Raw genomic sequence first — 17,074 nt, 5'->3', positions numbered from 1 at the left:
ACAACCTGTAATTTAAATGGATTTCTATTTGGATTTCATGTAATGGACATACACAAAATAGTCAAAATTGGTGAAGTGAAAAAAAAAAAAATAACAGAAAAGTGGTGCATGCATATGTATTCACCCCTTTTGCTATGAGGCCCCTAAATAAGATATGGTGCAACCAATTACCTTCAGAAGTCACATAATTAGTTAAATAAAGTCCACCTGTGTGCAATCTAAGTGTCACATGATCTGTCACATGATCTCAGTATATATACACCTGTTCTGAAAGGCCCCAGAGTCTGCAACACCACTAAGCATGGGTCACCACCAAACAAGCGGCACCATGAAGTATTGACTTTGGGAGGGTGAATAGTTATGCACGCTCAAGTTTTCAGTTTTTTTTGTCTTATTTCTTGTTTGTTTCACAATAACAAATATTTTGCATCTTCAAAGTGGTAGGCATGTTGTGTAAATGAAATGATACAAACCCCAAAAATCAATTTTAATTCCAGGTTGTAAGGCAACAAAATAGGAAAAATGCCAAGGGGCTGAATACTTTTGCAAGCCACTGTACATTGCACAGTAAATGTCTACTTCATACTTTACTGACAACTGGTTTTCCGCCATGTAGACAAATAGAAACTACTGCCAAAGCCACTAGACCTTCCACTGAACCTTCATTGTCAAGGTTTGACATTTTACTTAACATGCCCCTGACTTGACATGTGTGATGACCATCCAGCATATCATGGACAAACAACCCGAGAAGTAGTAAAACAAAAAACATAAAACTGTCTAGGCTGTGAAATGTCATATTAGTAGAATAGCTTTGAGGTAAACACTACACTGTCTTAATCTAAACTGTTTTTATTTGTCCAATAGTAAGAAACCATTCTGTATTCTGTAGTCTAATTTTCTCTCTTGGTTTTAATCAATGATAAAGTCTGAATGATGTTACACAGAAGGTAGGGATGTGTATTGTTGAGTGTTTTACTAATTTAACAGTATTTGTGGATGAATATGTAACTGACTGAGTAAGGACCCAAGCACTCAACACAGCTTTCAGAGGTCACAGGTCAGACCTGAGGTGGTCAGTTTAACTCTCAGGTCACTTGCTGTAGCCATCCATCAGCAGAAAAGAAAATGTGTGTGTCTTGGTGTGTATGTTTTGGTATGCAACTGAGCTAGATGAATAAAAAGCATGTAAAGTAAAACCTACCACTGATATACTGTTTAATTAGCCTTTCAGTACATCCATCAACTGTCACAAGGTATACTCCATGAAATCAAATAAACGATAATCAAAAATATGCTTAATTTACTTATGATCTTATTCTCCATTTATATAATCTATTTATGCATTTATACATTATAACAATAAAACAGTTGAAAACATTTCAATAGTGTAAATGTTTCACTCTTAAATATCTATCTATATTTATACACAGTACCAGTCAAAGGTTTGGACACACCTACTCATTCATTCAATTTTTATTTTTATTTTTTACTATTTTCTACATTGTATAATATTAGTGAAGACATCAGAACTATGAAATAACACATATGGAATCATGTAGTAACCAAAAAAGTGTTAAACAAATCAAAATATATTTTATATTTTGACAGCTTTGCACACTCTTGGCATTCTCTCAACCAGCTTCATGAGGTAGTCCCTGGAATGCATTTCAATTAACAGGTGTGCCTTGTTAAAAGTTAATTTGTGGAATTTCTTTCCTTCTTAATGCGTTTGAGCCAATCAGTTGTGTTGTGACAAGGTAGGGGTAGTATACAGAAGATAGCCCTACTTGGTAAAAGACCAAGTCCATATTATGGCAAGAACAGCTCAAATAAGCAAAGAGAAACGACAATCCATCATTACTTTAAGACATGAAGGTAAGTCAATCCGGAACAATTCAAGAACTTTGAATGTTTCTTCAAGTGCAGTCGCAAAAACCATCAAGCACTATGATGAAACTGGCTCTCATGAGGACCGCCACAGGAATGGAAGACCCAGAGTTACCTCTGCTGCAGAGGAAAAGTTCATTAGAGTTCCCAGCCTCAGACATTGCAGCCCAAATAAATGCTTCACAGAGTTCAAGTAACAGACACATCTCAACATCAACTGTTCAGAGGAGACTACGTGAATCAGGCCTTCTTGGTCGAATTGCTGCAAAGAAACCACTACTAAAGGACACCAATAAGAAAAAGAGACTTTCTTGGGCCAAGAAACATGAGCAATGGACATTAGACTGGTGGAAATCTGTCCTTCGGTCTGATGAGTCCAAATTTGAGATTTTTGGTTCCAACCGCTGTGTCTTTGTGAGAAGCAGAGTAGGTGAACGGATGATCTCCGCATGTGTGGTTCACACCATGAAGCATGGAAGAGGAGGTGTGCTGGTGTGGGGGTGCATTGCTGGTGACACTGTCAGTGATTTATTTAGAATTCAAGGCACGCTTAACCAGCATGGCTACCACAGCATTCTGCAGCGATACGCCATCCCATCTGGTTTGCGCTTAGTGGGACTAGCTTTTTTTTTCAGCAGGACAATGACCCAATACACCTCCAGGCTGTGTAAGGGCTATTTGACCAAGAAGGAGAGTGATGGAGTGCTGCATCAGATGACCTGGCCTCCACAATCACCCGACCTCAACCCAAATGTGATGGTTTGGGATGAGTTGGACCGCAGAGTGAAGGAAAAGCAGCCAACAAGTGCTCAGCATATGTGGGAACTCCTTCAAGACTGTTGGAAAAGCATTCCAGGTGAAGCTGGTTGAGAGAATGCCAAGAGTGTGCAAAGCTGTCATCAAGGCAAAGGGTGGCTACTTTAAAGAATATAAAATCTTAAATATATTTTGATTTGTTTAACACTTTTTTGGTTACTACATGATTCCATGTGTTATTTCATAGTTTTTATGTCTTCACTATTATTCTACAATGTAGAAAATAGTTAAAATAAAGAAAAACCCTTGAATTAGTAGGTGTGTCCAAACTTTTGACTGGTACTGTATAAAAATCTGTCTATAAATATGTATCTACCGAAAGGGATTTCAATGTTCCTCACTTTGTGAGACAAAGCTGTATACTGGTAGGGGCCCTGTATACTGGTAGGGGCCCCTCCTCTGATCTTTCCCTTTGGCTAATGAACCACAAACATATTGTCAAGATTCACAAAAAACACAAAAACATTTTCTGAATGGCTAGATGCAACAGCCTTTGTTATTATAAATGTCTAACTGTAAATTGCTCTGGATAAGAGCGTCTGCTAAATGACTAAAATGTAAATGTAAAATGTAATTAGTGTCCAATGCTGCAAACTCAAAGGGATGATGTATTTACACATCAATATCATCATGTTTTCAAACTCATGCAACAGTATTTGCATAAAGCATTTAACTAAAAATGTCCCTGATATCATGGCGCCGTAATTCAACCAAAGCCAAAGTCCAACTCATTCAGACATATAAACTTTTAACAAAACTCTAGGCAGCCATTAATACGTACACATTTGACCACTCTCCACTTTAGGTCAACATTTGTAAGACATCACATATTTGTGATCAGGATCTGGGCTATGAAGAGATCTCATCCAGCTCCAGCTAATTTGTATTTCCTAACAGTCCTACTGGAAGAGCAGTTCACTGGAAGAACGGCCCTTGCAGCTTGGTGCGGACCTGGTCTCGTTTCACCTCTCTCTCCTTGAGGAAGGCCTGCAGCTTGTCAGTGGAGAAACACAAGATGGAGTCTCTGTGTTTGGAGGGGGCCCGCTCGCCCCCTACCCACGGGTTCTGGAGGCACTCAGCCGCCGAGGGTCTCCCCCTGAGGAAACACATCAGACGAAACACATCAGGAACATTCTGAAATGTTTGGTTCTGGTTGTTCAGAGGGAGTGGGGAACATATAATGTTAACACTATCTATCAATTACCCCACAATGAAACGACTTTGGGTGTGCTTGGCTATCTCAAAAAGGCAATAGGTATAGGTCCTGGTTGGCTGAGATGTTGTCAATGGACTCACCAGGCCTTGTTGCTCAGTGTGTTCTTCATGAAGTTGATTGCTCCCTCTGACAGGCCAGGGTAGCAGCGGCCAAACTGGATCTTCCCCTTCCGGATGTTTCTGTCCCTCTCCCAGTTGAGGTCTGAATGGAACGGGCTATCTGCACTCAACCTAGGTGGTGAGAGGGAGGACATATTTGTTTATTTGGATCCCCATTAGCTTTTGCAGAAGCATCAGCTACTCTTCCTGGGGTCCACAAAAAACACAAAACATGACAAATAACAAAACACGGATACGCTGATAGACAAGGCCAGTCACACAAATTTAAAATACAACGATATACAAACAATACAAAATAAAAATACATAATAATAATAATACAAACAATACAACAACAAAAATAATGTGTGTGTGTGTTTGTGTGTGTCCCCTCACAGTCCCCTCACATAGACATATCAGAGGAGAAACAGAGGAATAAATGGCAATATGGCTGTATAGCAGGGGTGTCACACATAAGGATCCGGCCCGCGAGCCCATTCAATCTGGCCTGCAGGGGGTTTCAGTTTTTCTTTGAAAAACGGTCTTAATTGACATTGAAATGACTAAAACCAAATTGAAACTGTGTAAAAATGATGATGGATCTACATTTACAATCTCTTCATGCTGTCCAGCTTGCTAACAGTCATTGAAACGAATGCTAGATAGTCAGGGAGCATCGAAAATTCCAAAAGCAATGGATATGGGACAATTTCTTGCACATTTTGGCCGCGAGGAAATATAACACATTTTAAGTGCGGCCCTCTGGACCACTGTGAAGACCCAGTTTGGCCTGCGGGGCTAAATGAGTTTGACACCTGATATATAGGATAAAACTTACACATCCAGGGCAATCAGTACTCTAAATATTAGAGAGAAGTGTAATTATTGCAAAAATAATTAAATCCTTTCTGGGTCGTTCCACCAATTGGGTGCATTTTCAGCAGTGTAACTTGGTGATTTTTTTTTTTTACATTCTGTCATAAAGAGCACATGTTCAACTTAATAAAAAACATGTCTTCCCTTCAAAAAAAAAATCACTATAGTAAGGGCCTATTAAGACCAAAGTAAAGTAACAGTGTTGATCTTACATCAGCCATGAATCCCCTTGTGACAGTGGAAATGGAAGCGTGTTGTGTGCAACAGGGAGGGGCAATTGAATGCAAGCTTCACAAAAAAAAGGACATTGTTGAAACATTTCTAGCCTGTCTATCTATGGGTAACAGGGTTAACCTGTTATGCTCGACCCGCTCAGTTTCACCATATTAAAATGAGAGTTCAGTTCACGTAACAGGGTTGACCTTTTTTATTTTTATGAATCACTAATCACATTAAATAAATAATAGTCGCCAGAAATGACTTTGTCAAAACAACATACTAATTAGGGCTTTACAATGATGGTGAAAACATTTTCAGGTTAAGTGGGTTAATATATTCCTAGAAGTCACACAGGGTGCACAGAGGGATATGTCAAAATGCTGAATTTTGGCACTTTAGCAAGTCAGATGTATTGCATCTTCCATGTGGTCTATATGTAAGGGCACTTCATTTAATATAACTGGCTTTTAAAATGCAATATTTGTGCACAATTTCTACTTAAAATATTAAAGGGACACAAAAGGCACTCATTTCGTGGAACAACCCCTCTATACTTACATTATAAAAGCCAAAACCCCAATAGCCCAGATGTCGGTCTCAGGTCCGACTCCTTGTCCGTCGAGGATTTCTGGAGCTTTAGGAAGGACAATGTAAACTGGCAAAACATGACAGATAGAGAGGGCATTCTTCATAAGAGTTTTACTTTCCATTGTTTCCATTAGTACGTGCCAGTAAATTAAAATGAATCTTTCAAGGAAGAAAGTGTATATTCCAGCGGCAGAACATAGAGGTCGAAATGAATTAAGGTTATGGTGAAGGTTAGGTTTAGGAAAAAGGGTTAGGTTTGGCATAGTTTCGGTGAGGTTAGGGTAACGGTTAGGAAAAGCATAAAAGTTAACATTGGGTTAGCGTACTGCCATCTGCCATTCTTTTTCTGCCCGTTGTCTGTGGAGAGGCACACAATGGAGTCTCTGCGTAAAATGGGAAGATGGATGTAAGTGTTCTTCAGGAGAAAAGTTGAGTGATGAAGTTAGGCAAGCTTTTGTTCAGTAACACCTATCCTCCCCATCCACCCATCCACTCATCCTCCCCGCTCATCCTTTCCAGTCATTCTCTTGATGTACCTTTCTCTTGTCCCTGAATGTGCTCTATGTTGAGTGTCTGTCCGGGTGTGAAGGACTGAGCGGAGCCCAGGTCTACGATCTTCAGCATGTTGCGGTCCGTCACCAGCATGTTATCAGACTTGAGGTCCAGGTGGACGACGCGGCGGCCGTGCAGGTAGTCCACAGCACTCAGGATCTGAGCCAGCAGCTCTGCCACATGGAGTTCAGCATACAGATCTCTGTGTGGGGGAAAAAGGAGGGAGGGAGGGAGGGAGGGAGGGAGGGAGGGAGGGAGGGAGGGAGAACATGGTATGGCCTTTTTATTTATCTAAAAGACATCTTCTGCATGTGGTTTTCACCAAGTACAGTAAATAACACATTTTGCATCCATACTCTGGAAATTCCAAAACCCATTAGCCAGGTAACACTACAAGCTAGCACACCCCCAAACACTACTAAGTAATGTTGTAATGTAAAGCAGGCAGCAATCATTTTCTATGCTGTGTCTTTCTGACCTCTTAGCCAGGTTGTGGAGCAGCTCTCTGCCAGCACACAGCTCCTGGATGAGCACCAGGTAGTGGGGGGTAATGTAGGCCGTGTGCAGCTGCACCAGGTGGGGGTGGTTGAGCCTCTTAAGCAGTTGGTACTCCCTGAGCACCAGCTCTCTCTTCTCTGGCCTGTAGGGGGTGATCTTGGCAGCAAACAGCTGCTGGCTCTGGCTGTCCTGGCACTGGGTCACCACGCTGAAACGACCCCTGACATGAACAACATGGAGAGGGAGATGGTGAGAGAGATTGCACACACATCTACACAGGCCTACTTTGCAGGTGTGAAGGAAAGATGAGTAGTAAAGAAATGTTCAATGAGTACACATTCACGTCGTCTAGAAAAAACTGCAACTCTCCTAACCCAGTGTTGACTGTTCAGTACCTGTTGATCTCTGAGAGGAAGCTGTAGGTCTTGTGGCTAGGTTGATCTCTTGATCCACTGCCCTGTGATCCTGGGGACTCGGTCTGGATGAGGGGAATGTGGGTCTCTGTAGATTAAAAGAGAAGTATAATTTCTGGCCACAGACTCAAAAAGGGAGGTAGAGCACCAAAGACTTTCATCAATAAACACTACTATAAAACAAGGAGCATAGATAATTTTCTTGCCTTCAGGATGGGTTGCCATAACAACAGGTGGTGAAGGGTCACTGAAAGGTCCTGCCCCCTTCTTGGTGATGCAGCCCACCCTGAACACGTATCCTGCTCCTCTGGGTAAGTCCTTCACCACGTAGCAACTGTCTGTCACCTCCTCACACAGTAGCTTCCATTCCCCACCTGTGGCAGCACAGAGTATGCAAATGTTCTATAATTCTAATATCTTATGTGCAATAGGTGCGTCATCATCATTGTCATCTGCCCACTCCGGTAGACAGTGTTAAACTTGTTAAGTTTAATGTTGCTTCACTTCACTGCACATACACCACAGGCGGCTGGTGGTACGGCGGCTGATGGCACTTAATTGGGGTGGACGGGCGGATAGTAATGGCTGGAACGGCATGAATGGAATGATATCAAACACATCAGACACATAGTTGCCATGTGCTTGATACCATTCCATTTACTCCATTCCAGCCATTATTATGAGCCATCGTCCCCTCACCAACCTCCTGTGACATACACATTCCTGTGGAAAATCAATATACAAATCTGTGTGATCTGTAAGCAGTGTTTTTCGTACCATCTGTGCTGTACTGAACACAGTAAACCACTGGGTCGCTGGACTGCACTGGTCTCCATACCAGCAGAAATCCACCTGCCTCCAACTGGTGCACATCAGGCCTGGTGGGGTGGATGGGCATCTCTGGAGAGAAAACAGAAAGATAAACATTAGACTTGCAGAGACACACAAAGTCTCTCTCCTGCTGAATAGATTGCAAATTGAGTCCAAATATACTTCACCTTTGTTCTTCTTGAATGCAGGTATTTTAGGTATTTTAAAGGAAAATAATTTGGACTTCTTTTTAGGACTCTCCAAGCCAGGGCTCGCCTCTTTCTCAGGTAGAGCAGGAGATGCACCCTTTACAATCGGCCCTGCATCGCACCAAGAAACATAAAGGGTGGAAATTGTGATTGTTTCCACTATATGAGAGTGATAACATTTTAAAAAGTCTACAAAACTAAAAGTGCATGGTAGCTCACCTCCCTTTGTTAAGTCCTCCTTGCTGGACGATTTAGTGAACAGATTGGTGAGGCTAGAGGCTGATGCCCTCATCTTTTTCCTGAGTGACATGGTGGGGGTTTTGGGCTGCAATTCCCCTAGTGTGGGTCCATGCTCCACGCCCTCCAGCTGCGAGTATGAATGCCCCGCCCAGGACTGCCTACGGAACAGATTCATCAACCCAACCTTGGGTGACATCCTGGGAGACTTCCCCGTGGGTGGTTTGGCCTGGAGGGCCGAGGTGGACGCGTGCCTCTGGAGTCGTGCCTCTGTATCGCTGGCCCTCGAGGGCCTCTCTGGGGCCTTGAAGGACAGGCTGGGGCTGGGTTTCACCGGCATGGCCGTCTTCTCTACCTTACCATTATTTCTGGCCATTGAGTTCTGGTTGGAGTGGGTTGTCCTTCTCGGTAGGATCTGAAGTTGGCCGGTCCGGTGCTGGGGCTCCTGATCAGCTTCCTCAGCCTCAGAACCCTGGAGCAGGGAGCAGGGGGATGGAGTGATCAGGGGCTCCTCCTGGTCATCATACTCATCCCCTGCTCTCCCTCTGTGTGTGGCTGCAGGGCAGCTGTGGGACAGCTCCTCACAGGAGCCCAGTCTGCTGGAGGCCTCAGAGCCATGCTCCAGGATGAGGGACTCAGCCAAGGAGTAATGAGAGCCAGCCAGGTTCCCCGCCTCTTCCTCCCCTGGTCTCTCCTGCTCTGGTCTGGGGCTCTTCCCTGGACCAGCATGGGGCGATTTTGCACACAGTTTCTGAAGCCTGGCCATAAGCTGAGTGGGAGCCACTGCCACCGAACCTCTGACTTGGGGAGGGGGAACGTCCAAGCTCTTCTCCTCTTCCTCCTCATCAGTGAAATCCTCCTTAAGATTCAAAGCACTCTCCTCTTCTTTGCATTTGGCGGATCCTGGTGAGCGTCGGGAGTACTCGTCCAAAGACCTGCTCCTCCTCTGCGGTGGTGCATTGTGCGAGAGGCCGACCCCGCTGTCAAAGGAGCAGGACTTGAGCATGGACGACTGCAAAGACCCTCGCCTTTGCCCATGATTGGTCTCTCCCTCGTCCTCCACGTACTCAATGAGAGGCTCGTTGAGGCGGCTAGAAAGGCTTCTGCGGAGCGGCTTGCGGCCTCTCTCCTGCTTCTTGGCCTGGAACTTGTCCCTGAGGGTCATGTGACGAGCGGACATGGGCGAGAGCTGCGCGGAGCTGTTGTAGAAAGTGCTGCGGATCAGGCTGCTCCTGGCGATGCGGCCTCCTTCACTCCCGGACGCGGAGCCATCATCCCCCTCGGAGAGGTATAGGGACGGGCTGCTGTCTCGGCTGACCCTCCTCTCCCTCTGGGGGGTCGGCTGCTGTGAGGCGTCTGAGGACCCTACGGACTGCCTGCTTATGCTCCTCTCCAGCACGCTCCTCCGTCCTCCCATCTCCTCCTCCTCCTCCTCCTCCTCTTCGTCCAATTTCAGTTTGGCAAAGGGCTCAGGGATCCTGGCTCTCTCCATGACGGGGTCGAATTCTTCCTCCTCCTCATCCTCGTCGGCGGTGGTGCAGTGATGGAAGAAGTCCCAGGAGTCGGCCTCGTCGTACTCAGAGGAGGAGCCGCTGCTCATGGAGGTGCTGCTGAGCTCATGGGGGTCCCGGGGGGCTGTGATGGAGGTCTCCCGAAGAGGGGCATCGAGCAGCTCTGGGATGGGCTTCAGGATTAGCACCGAGCCCAGGCAGGTCAGAGAACGCTGGGTAGAGAGGGGAGAGAATGCAGGTGAGAGGGAAGACAGAGCGGTCATACAGAGCTGGAAAATGACCGTTCAGAAAACACTGGATATAAAGAGAGAGAAGAGACAAGAAAGCACTGGACAGAGTTAAAAGACTGCAGGCTTTATTTTCATATGGCGCTAAGGATGCACAGGTGTCAAATGCATGTTAGTTTGCAATTTTGTCATGTAAAACAGGCGCACTGGCATTTTCCAGCCCTAATGCCAGGAATTATACAATGAGCAAAGTGATCATGCTGTTTGTATGTGGCTGCTATGAAAGTGAGCGGGTGATCAGGGGTGTATTCATTCTGCCAATTCTGTTGAAAAACGTTTCTTAAATGGAAGCAAGCGGAAAAGAAATGGGGATAAACATGCTTGAATTTGTCCAATAGAAACTCTCGTTTGCAACTGTTTGGACTAATGATTACACCCTAGATCAGTCAGAAGCAGGCAAGAGTGTGCAACGCGGTATTTAATGTGTCACTGTCTGTCACCTTGATTACTGAAATCTTTCTCTCGACCTGTGCACCTACAGTGCCTTGCAAAAGTATTCAACCTGTAATTGAAATTGATTTTTCATGTAATGGACATACACAAAATAGTCCAAATTGGTGAAGTGAAATGAAAAAAATTAAAATTCGAAAAAAATTAATAACGGAAAAGTGGTGCGTGCTTATGTATTCACCCCCTTTGCTATGAAGCACCTAAATAAGATCTGGCGCAAACAATTACCTTCAGAAGTCACATAATTTGTTAAATAAAGTCCACCTGTGTGCAATCTAAGTGTCACATGATCTGTCACATGATCTCAGTATATATACACCTGTTCTGAAAGGCCCCAGAGTCTGCAACACCACTAAGCAAGGGACACAACGAAGCCAGCGGCACCATGAAGACCAAGGAGCTCTCCAAACAGGTCAGGGACAAAGTTGTGAAGAAGTACAGATCAGGGTTGGGTTATAAAAAAATATCAGAAACTTTGAACATCCCACGGAGCACCATTAAATCCATTATTAAAAAATTGAAAGAATGTGGCACCACAACAAACCTGCCAAGAGAGGGCCGCCCTCAGGGACTGGGAAACTGGTCAGAATTGAAGGAATGATGGATGGCCCTAAATACAGGGAAATTCTTGAGGGAAACCTGTTTCAGTCTTCCAGAGATTTGAGACTGGGACGGAGGTTCACCTTCCAGCAGGACAATGACCCTAAGCATACTGCTAAAGCAACACTTGAGTGGTTTAAGGGGAAACATTTAAATGTCTTGGAATGGCCTAGTCAAAGCCCAGACCTCAATCCAATTGAGAATCTGTGGTATGACTTAAAGATTTCTGTACACCAGTGGAACGCATCCAACTTGAAAGAGCTGGAGCAGTTTTGCCTTGAAGAATGAGCAAAAATCCCAGTGGCTAGAACTTTCATTCATAGGCTAGGTTAAATTAGAGTATCATGTAGTGACCTAAACCTATCGATGTTACATTGAGCTGGGTGAATGGAATATAAATGACAGTCATCCAATATGCTGTAATAGAAATAAGGCCATGGTCATAAAAGACAAATCGTCCTCCCTAACCATAAACGGCACCGACTGCCACTGAATAGCATAGACAGTGAGACAGACCTGCCCAGCAGCTCCAACTTTTTTTACATAAGACAACACATCACACATTTCTTTACTTGAGAAATACTGCACCGACCCCCTCTTTTATTTTTTTATATATTTTTTAGGGGGTAGATCAGCTTTAATACTGCAGATAGATTGTAACTTCTATCAACTAAATTGTCTGCATCACTTCCAATCCCCCATATAAGGTAATTGAGGTCATACAGTGGGGAGAACAAGTATTTGATACACTGCCGATTTTGCAGGTTTTCCTACTTACAAAGCATGTAGAGGTCTGTAATTTTTATCATAGGTACACTTCAACTGTGAGAGACGGAATCTAAAACAAACATCCAGAAAATCACATTGTATGATTTTTAAGTAATTCATTTGCATTTTATTGCATGACATAAGTATTTGATACATCAGAAAAGCAGAACTTAATATTTGGTACAGAAACCTTTGTTTGCAATTACAGAGATCATACGTTTCCTGTAGGTCTTGATCAGGTTTGCACACACTGCAGCAGGGATTTTGGCCCACTCCTCCATACAGACCTTCTCCAGATCCTTCAGGTTTCGGGGCTGTCGCTGGGCAATACGGACTTTCAGCTCCCTCCAAAGATGTTCTATTGTGTTCAGGTCTGGAGACTGGCTAGGCCACTCCAGGACCTTGAGATGCTTCTTACGGAGCCACTCCTTAGTTGCCCTGGCTGTGTGTTTCGGGTCGTTGTCATGCTGGAAGACCCAGCCACGACCCATCTTCAATGCTCTTACTGAGGGAAGGAGGTTGTTGGCCAAGATCTCGCGATACATGGCCCCATCCATCCTCCCCTCAATACGGTGCAGTCGTCCTGTCCCCTTTGCAGAAAAGCATCCCCAAAGAATGATGTTTCCACCTCCATGCTTCATGGTTGGGATGGTGTTCTTGGGGTTGTACTCATCCTTCTTCTTCCTCCAAACACGGCGAGTGGAGTTTAGACCAAAAAGCTCTATTTTTGTCTCATCAGACCACATGACCTTCTCCCATTCCTCCTCTGAATCATCCAGATGGTCATTGGCAAACTTCAGACGGGCCTGGACATGCGCTGGCTTGAGCAGGGGGACCTTGTGTGCACTGCAGGATTTTAATCCATGACGGTGTAGTGTGTTACTAATGGTTTTCTTTGAGACTGTGGTCCCAGCTCTCTTCAGGTCATTGACCAGGTCCTGCCGTGTAGTTCTGGGCTGATCCCTCACCTTCCTCATGATCATTGATGCCCCACGAGGTGAGATCTTGCATGGAGCCCCAGACCGAGGGTGATTGACCGTCATCTTGAACTTCTTCCATTTTCTAATATTTGCGCCAACAGTTGTTGCCTTCTCACCAAGCTGCTTGCCTATTGTCCTGTAGACCATCCCAGCCTTGTGCAGGTCTACAATTTTATCCCTGACGTCCTTACACAGCTCTCTGGTCTTGGCTATTGTGGAGAGGTTGGAGTCTGTTTGATTGAGTGTGTGGACAGGTGTATTTTATACAGGTAACGAGTTCAAACAGGTGCAGTTAATACAGGCAATGAATGGAGAACATGAGGGCTTCTTAAAGAAAAACTAACAGGTCTGTGAGAGCCGGAATTCTTACTGGTTGGTAGGTGATCAAATACTTATGTCATGCAATAAAATGCAAATTAATTACTTAAAAATCATACAACGTGATTTTTCTGGATTTTTGTTTTAGATTCCGTCTCTCACAGTTGAAGTGTACCTATGATGACAATTACAGACCTCTACATGCTTTGTAAGTAGGAAAACCTGAAAAATCGGCAGTGTATCAAATACTTGTTCTCCCCACTGTATATATATATATATATATATATAAATACACATATACACATACATGTTACAGGAGGGGGTCGCAGTTCCGGAGCGATCCACTATGTGTCCTCCTCCTCCGACAACCTTAGGCACCTCCTCACTCACAGTCTGGACTAATCATGATCCTATTGGTGTCACCTGTGTCTACATGTTCACATGTGTATTTATGCCCTCACTTCCCTGTGTTCCCTTGCTCAGTTTTCTCTGCTAGTTTCTCTATGCTCAGCAGTACTAATCAGTGTCTGATCGGAGAAGTATGTACAGGTACTCGAGAAGTGTTCTCCCTGTTTCTTTATTATTTCAGTCGTGGTTACGATTTCGTATTTTGGCTATCAGCCTGTTTTTGGAGACTTATTTGCTCCACCTTTCTTTTATCGTGTTAAGTCCGTTATTTTTGTATCCTGGCTTCGGGACCACCAGTAAAGATCCTTGTTTCACCATCCTTGCCTACTGTCTACTGTCTATCCTGCACCGCACCTGGGTCACACCTCACACCAACCCTTACAAATACATTCATATAAATACATATAAATTATATACATATCCTTTAAAAAAATGTATTTTCCTTTATTACTTTCCAACCCCACCACCCCTCCCCTATTTGGATTAAACTAGTGAACAACAATGCTTAGGCCTCTACTTCCAGCTTATACATACTATATACATTTTATGTACACGGTCAATTTTACAATAATTATATTTTGTTTGTTTTTACTCCTGAACTTCCTATACCCTCAACCTCTCCAATCATTTTAATGATGTCCATCCAGTTTGCTTCCTCATGCCATATCCCCCAAACTGTGCTCTTTTTCACAAATGTTCTCAACCTATACAGTGGGGGAAAAAAGTATGTAGTCAGCCACCAATTGTGCAAGTTCTCCCACTTAAAAAATTGAGAGAAGCCTGTAATTTTCATCATAGGTACACGTCAACTATGACAGACAAAATGAGAAAAAAAATCCAGAAAATCACATTGTAGGATTTTTAATGAATTTATTTGCAAATTATGGTGGAAAATAAGTATTTGGTCAATAACAAATGTTTCTCAATACTTTGTTATATACCCTTTGTTGGCAATGACACAGGTCAAACGTTTTCTGTAAGTCTTCACAAGGTTTTCACACACTGTTGCTGGTATTTTGGCCCATTCCTCCATGCAGATCTCCTCTAGAGCAGTGATGTTTTGGGGCTGTCGCTGGGCAACACGGACTTTCAACTCCCTCCAAAGATTATCTATGGGGTTGAGATCTGGAGACTGGCTAGGCCACTCCAGGACCTTGAAATGCTTCTTACGAAGCCACTCCTCCATTGCCCGGGCGGTGTGTTTGGGATCATTGTCATGCTGAAAGACCCAGCCACGTTTCATCTTCAATGCCCTTGCTGATGGAAGGAGGTTTTCACTCAAAATCTCACGATACATGGCCCCTTTCATTCTTTCCTTTACACGGATCAGTCGTCCTGGTCCCTTTGCAGAAAAACAGCCCCAAAGCATGATGTTCCCACCCCCATGCTTCACAGTAGGTGTGGTGTTCTTTGGATGCAACTCAGCATTCTTTGTCCTCCAAACACGACGAGTTGAGTTTTTACCAAAAAGTTCTATTTTGGTTTCATCTGACCATATGACATTCTCCCAATCCTCTTCTGGATCATCCAAATGCACTCTAGCAAACTTCAGACGGGCCTGGACATGTACTGGCCTAAGCAGGGGGACACGTCTGGCACTGCAGGATTTGAGTCCCTGGCGGCGTAGTGTGTTACTGATGGTAGGCTTTGTTACTTTGGTCCCAGCTCTCTGCAGGTCATTCACTAGGTCCCCCCGTGTGGTTCTGGGATTTTTGCTCACCGTTCTTGTGATCATTTTGACCACACGGGGTGAGATCTTGCGTGGAGCCCCAGATCGATGGAGGTTATCAGTGGTCTTGTATGTCTTCCATTTCCTAATAATTGCTCCCACAGTTGATTTCTTCAAACCAAGCTGCTTACCTATTGCAGATTCAGTCTTCCCAGCCTGGTGCAGGTCTACAATTTTGTTTCTGGTGTCCTTTGACAGCTCTTTGGTCTTGGCCATAGTGGAGTTTGGAGTGTGACTGTTTGAGGTTGTGGACAGGTGTCTTTTATACTGATAACAAGTTCAAACAGGTGCCATTAATACAGGTAACGAGTGGAGGACAGAGGAGCCTCTTAAAGAAGAAGTTACAGGTCTGTGAGAGCCAGAAATCTTGCTTGTTTGTAGGTGACCAAATACTTATTTTCCACCATAATTTGCAAATAAATTCATTAAAAATCCTACAATGTGATTTTCTGGAGAAAAACAAATCTCAATTTGTCTGTCATAGTTGACGTGTACCTATGATGAAAATTACAGGCCTCTCTCATCTTTTTAAGTGGGAGAACTTGCACAATTGGTGGCTGACTAAATACTTTTTTCCCCACTGTACTTATTATGGACACAGTATGTTTTACATTAGTTATTTTGTTGTTATTAGTTGTTATTAGTCCCAACCTTCAGCTCCATTCAATCCCTCCCATCTATCTCTTAACACCATCCATATCAGATTTCTACTTTCCATATATTTCTCAACTGTACTGTGATGTTTCACAAAAGTTCTGAACCCTTCTATTCTCATTGTTTCTACAGATTGTAAATTGAAAATAAATGTTTTTGCTAAAAGTATTATTATATTATTGATCAATTGACTATGACTTTTCAGATCACCCAGTAGTGCTATCTGCAGGGTTATCTCCAGGTAAATATTGCATTCCTTAATCCATTCCTGGACACCAAAAACAAGCTACAAATGGACAGTACCAAAACAATTTGATCTAATGATTCTGTCTCTTCGCAGCAAAATCTGCAAAGCTGGGAAGATTGTATCCCCCATATAAATAACATTCTATTGGTTGCAATAATGTTATATAATAATTAAAATCGTTTTGAATCCGGCGTCGTTTTATGTATCGGTTTATAAACCATTTGCCATGGAATCGGGACATCAAAAATCTCTTCCCAACAATTTTGCGATCTATATGGGACAGCTGTCAATCCTTTGGTCCTTAAATTAAACTGGTATACTTTTATATTTATCACAATTTTCTTTAACCAATTATGGTCTTTAATGCAGGGCCGACAGACAAGTTCCTTACTTTTTCCCCCTTCCACTTTCCTTTTCCATTTCCATATGTTTTTGTTAGCTGCATGTGCGACATAACTCCACCAGTTCTACCTATGATATAATTTACGAAGATTATACATCTTTTTATTCAAAAAATAATGTTTTTTTTTATCAATTAGTATATTTGGGTTTAATTTCAAGATTTGTTGCATTATTTGTTCTGTAGTTTCTGGAGGATTAAATTGAAATTGCAACCAACTTTCTATAGCTTGAAATAGTGATATTTGGGAGATGATTTCCTTTTCAAATAACTGAAAGTGAGAGGTTGTAATCTGAATGA

The 17,074-nt window shown here is 43.3% G+C and overlaps 1 protein-coding gene across 1 annotated transcript in view; it reads right to left on the bottom strand.

Annotated features, from left to right (window-relative positions):
• Positions 1 to 3,621: 3,621 nt before the first annotated feature.
• The window catches only part of LOC311130984 (obscurin-like), a gene marked incomplete at both ends in the record, with an annotated part of 77,361 nt that continues 63,908 nt past the window's right edge, over positions 3,622 to 17,074 (bottom strand). Inside the window, 9 exons of the mRNA XM_084163822.1 lie at positions 3,622 to 3,802; positions 4,003 to 4,152; positions 5,674 to 5,770; positions 6,240 to 6,457; positions 6,734 to 6,973; positions 7,149 to 7,254; positions 7,373 to 7,540; positions 7,944 to 8,066; positions 8,405 to 10,145. Coding sequence (XP_084019948.1) covers positions 3,622 to 3,802; positions 4,003 to 4,152; positions 5,674 to 5,770; positions 6,240 to 6,457; positions 6,734 to 6,973; positions 7,149 to 7,254; positions 7,373 to 7,540; positions 7,944 to 8,066; positions 8,405 to 10,145 — 3,024 coding nt within the window. The remainder of the gene's footprint in view (positions 3,803 to 4,002; positions 4,153 to 5,673; positions 5,771 to 6,239; positions 6,458 to 6,733; positions 6,974 to 7,148; positions 7,255 to 7,372; positions 7,541 to 7,943; positions 8,067 to 8,404; positions 10,146 to 17,074) is intronic.

The sequence above is a fragment of the Coregonus lavaretus genome (genome assembly GCF_964263955.1).
Source record: "Coregonus lavaretus genome assembly, chromosome: 6".
Taxonomy (NCBI): domain Eukaryota; kingdom Metazoa; phylum Chordata; class Actinopteri; order Salmoniformes; family Salmonidae; genus Coregonus; species Coregonus lavaretus.
The sequence above is the reverse complement of the archived record's forward strand: the minus strand, read 5'-3'. Positions and strand labels throughout refer to the sequence as shown.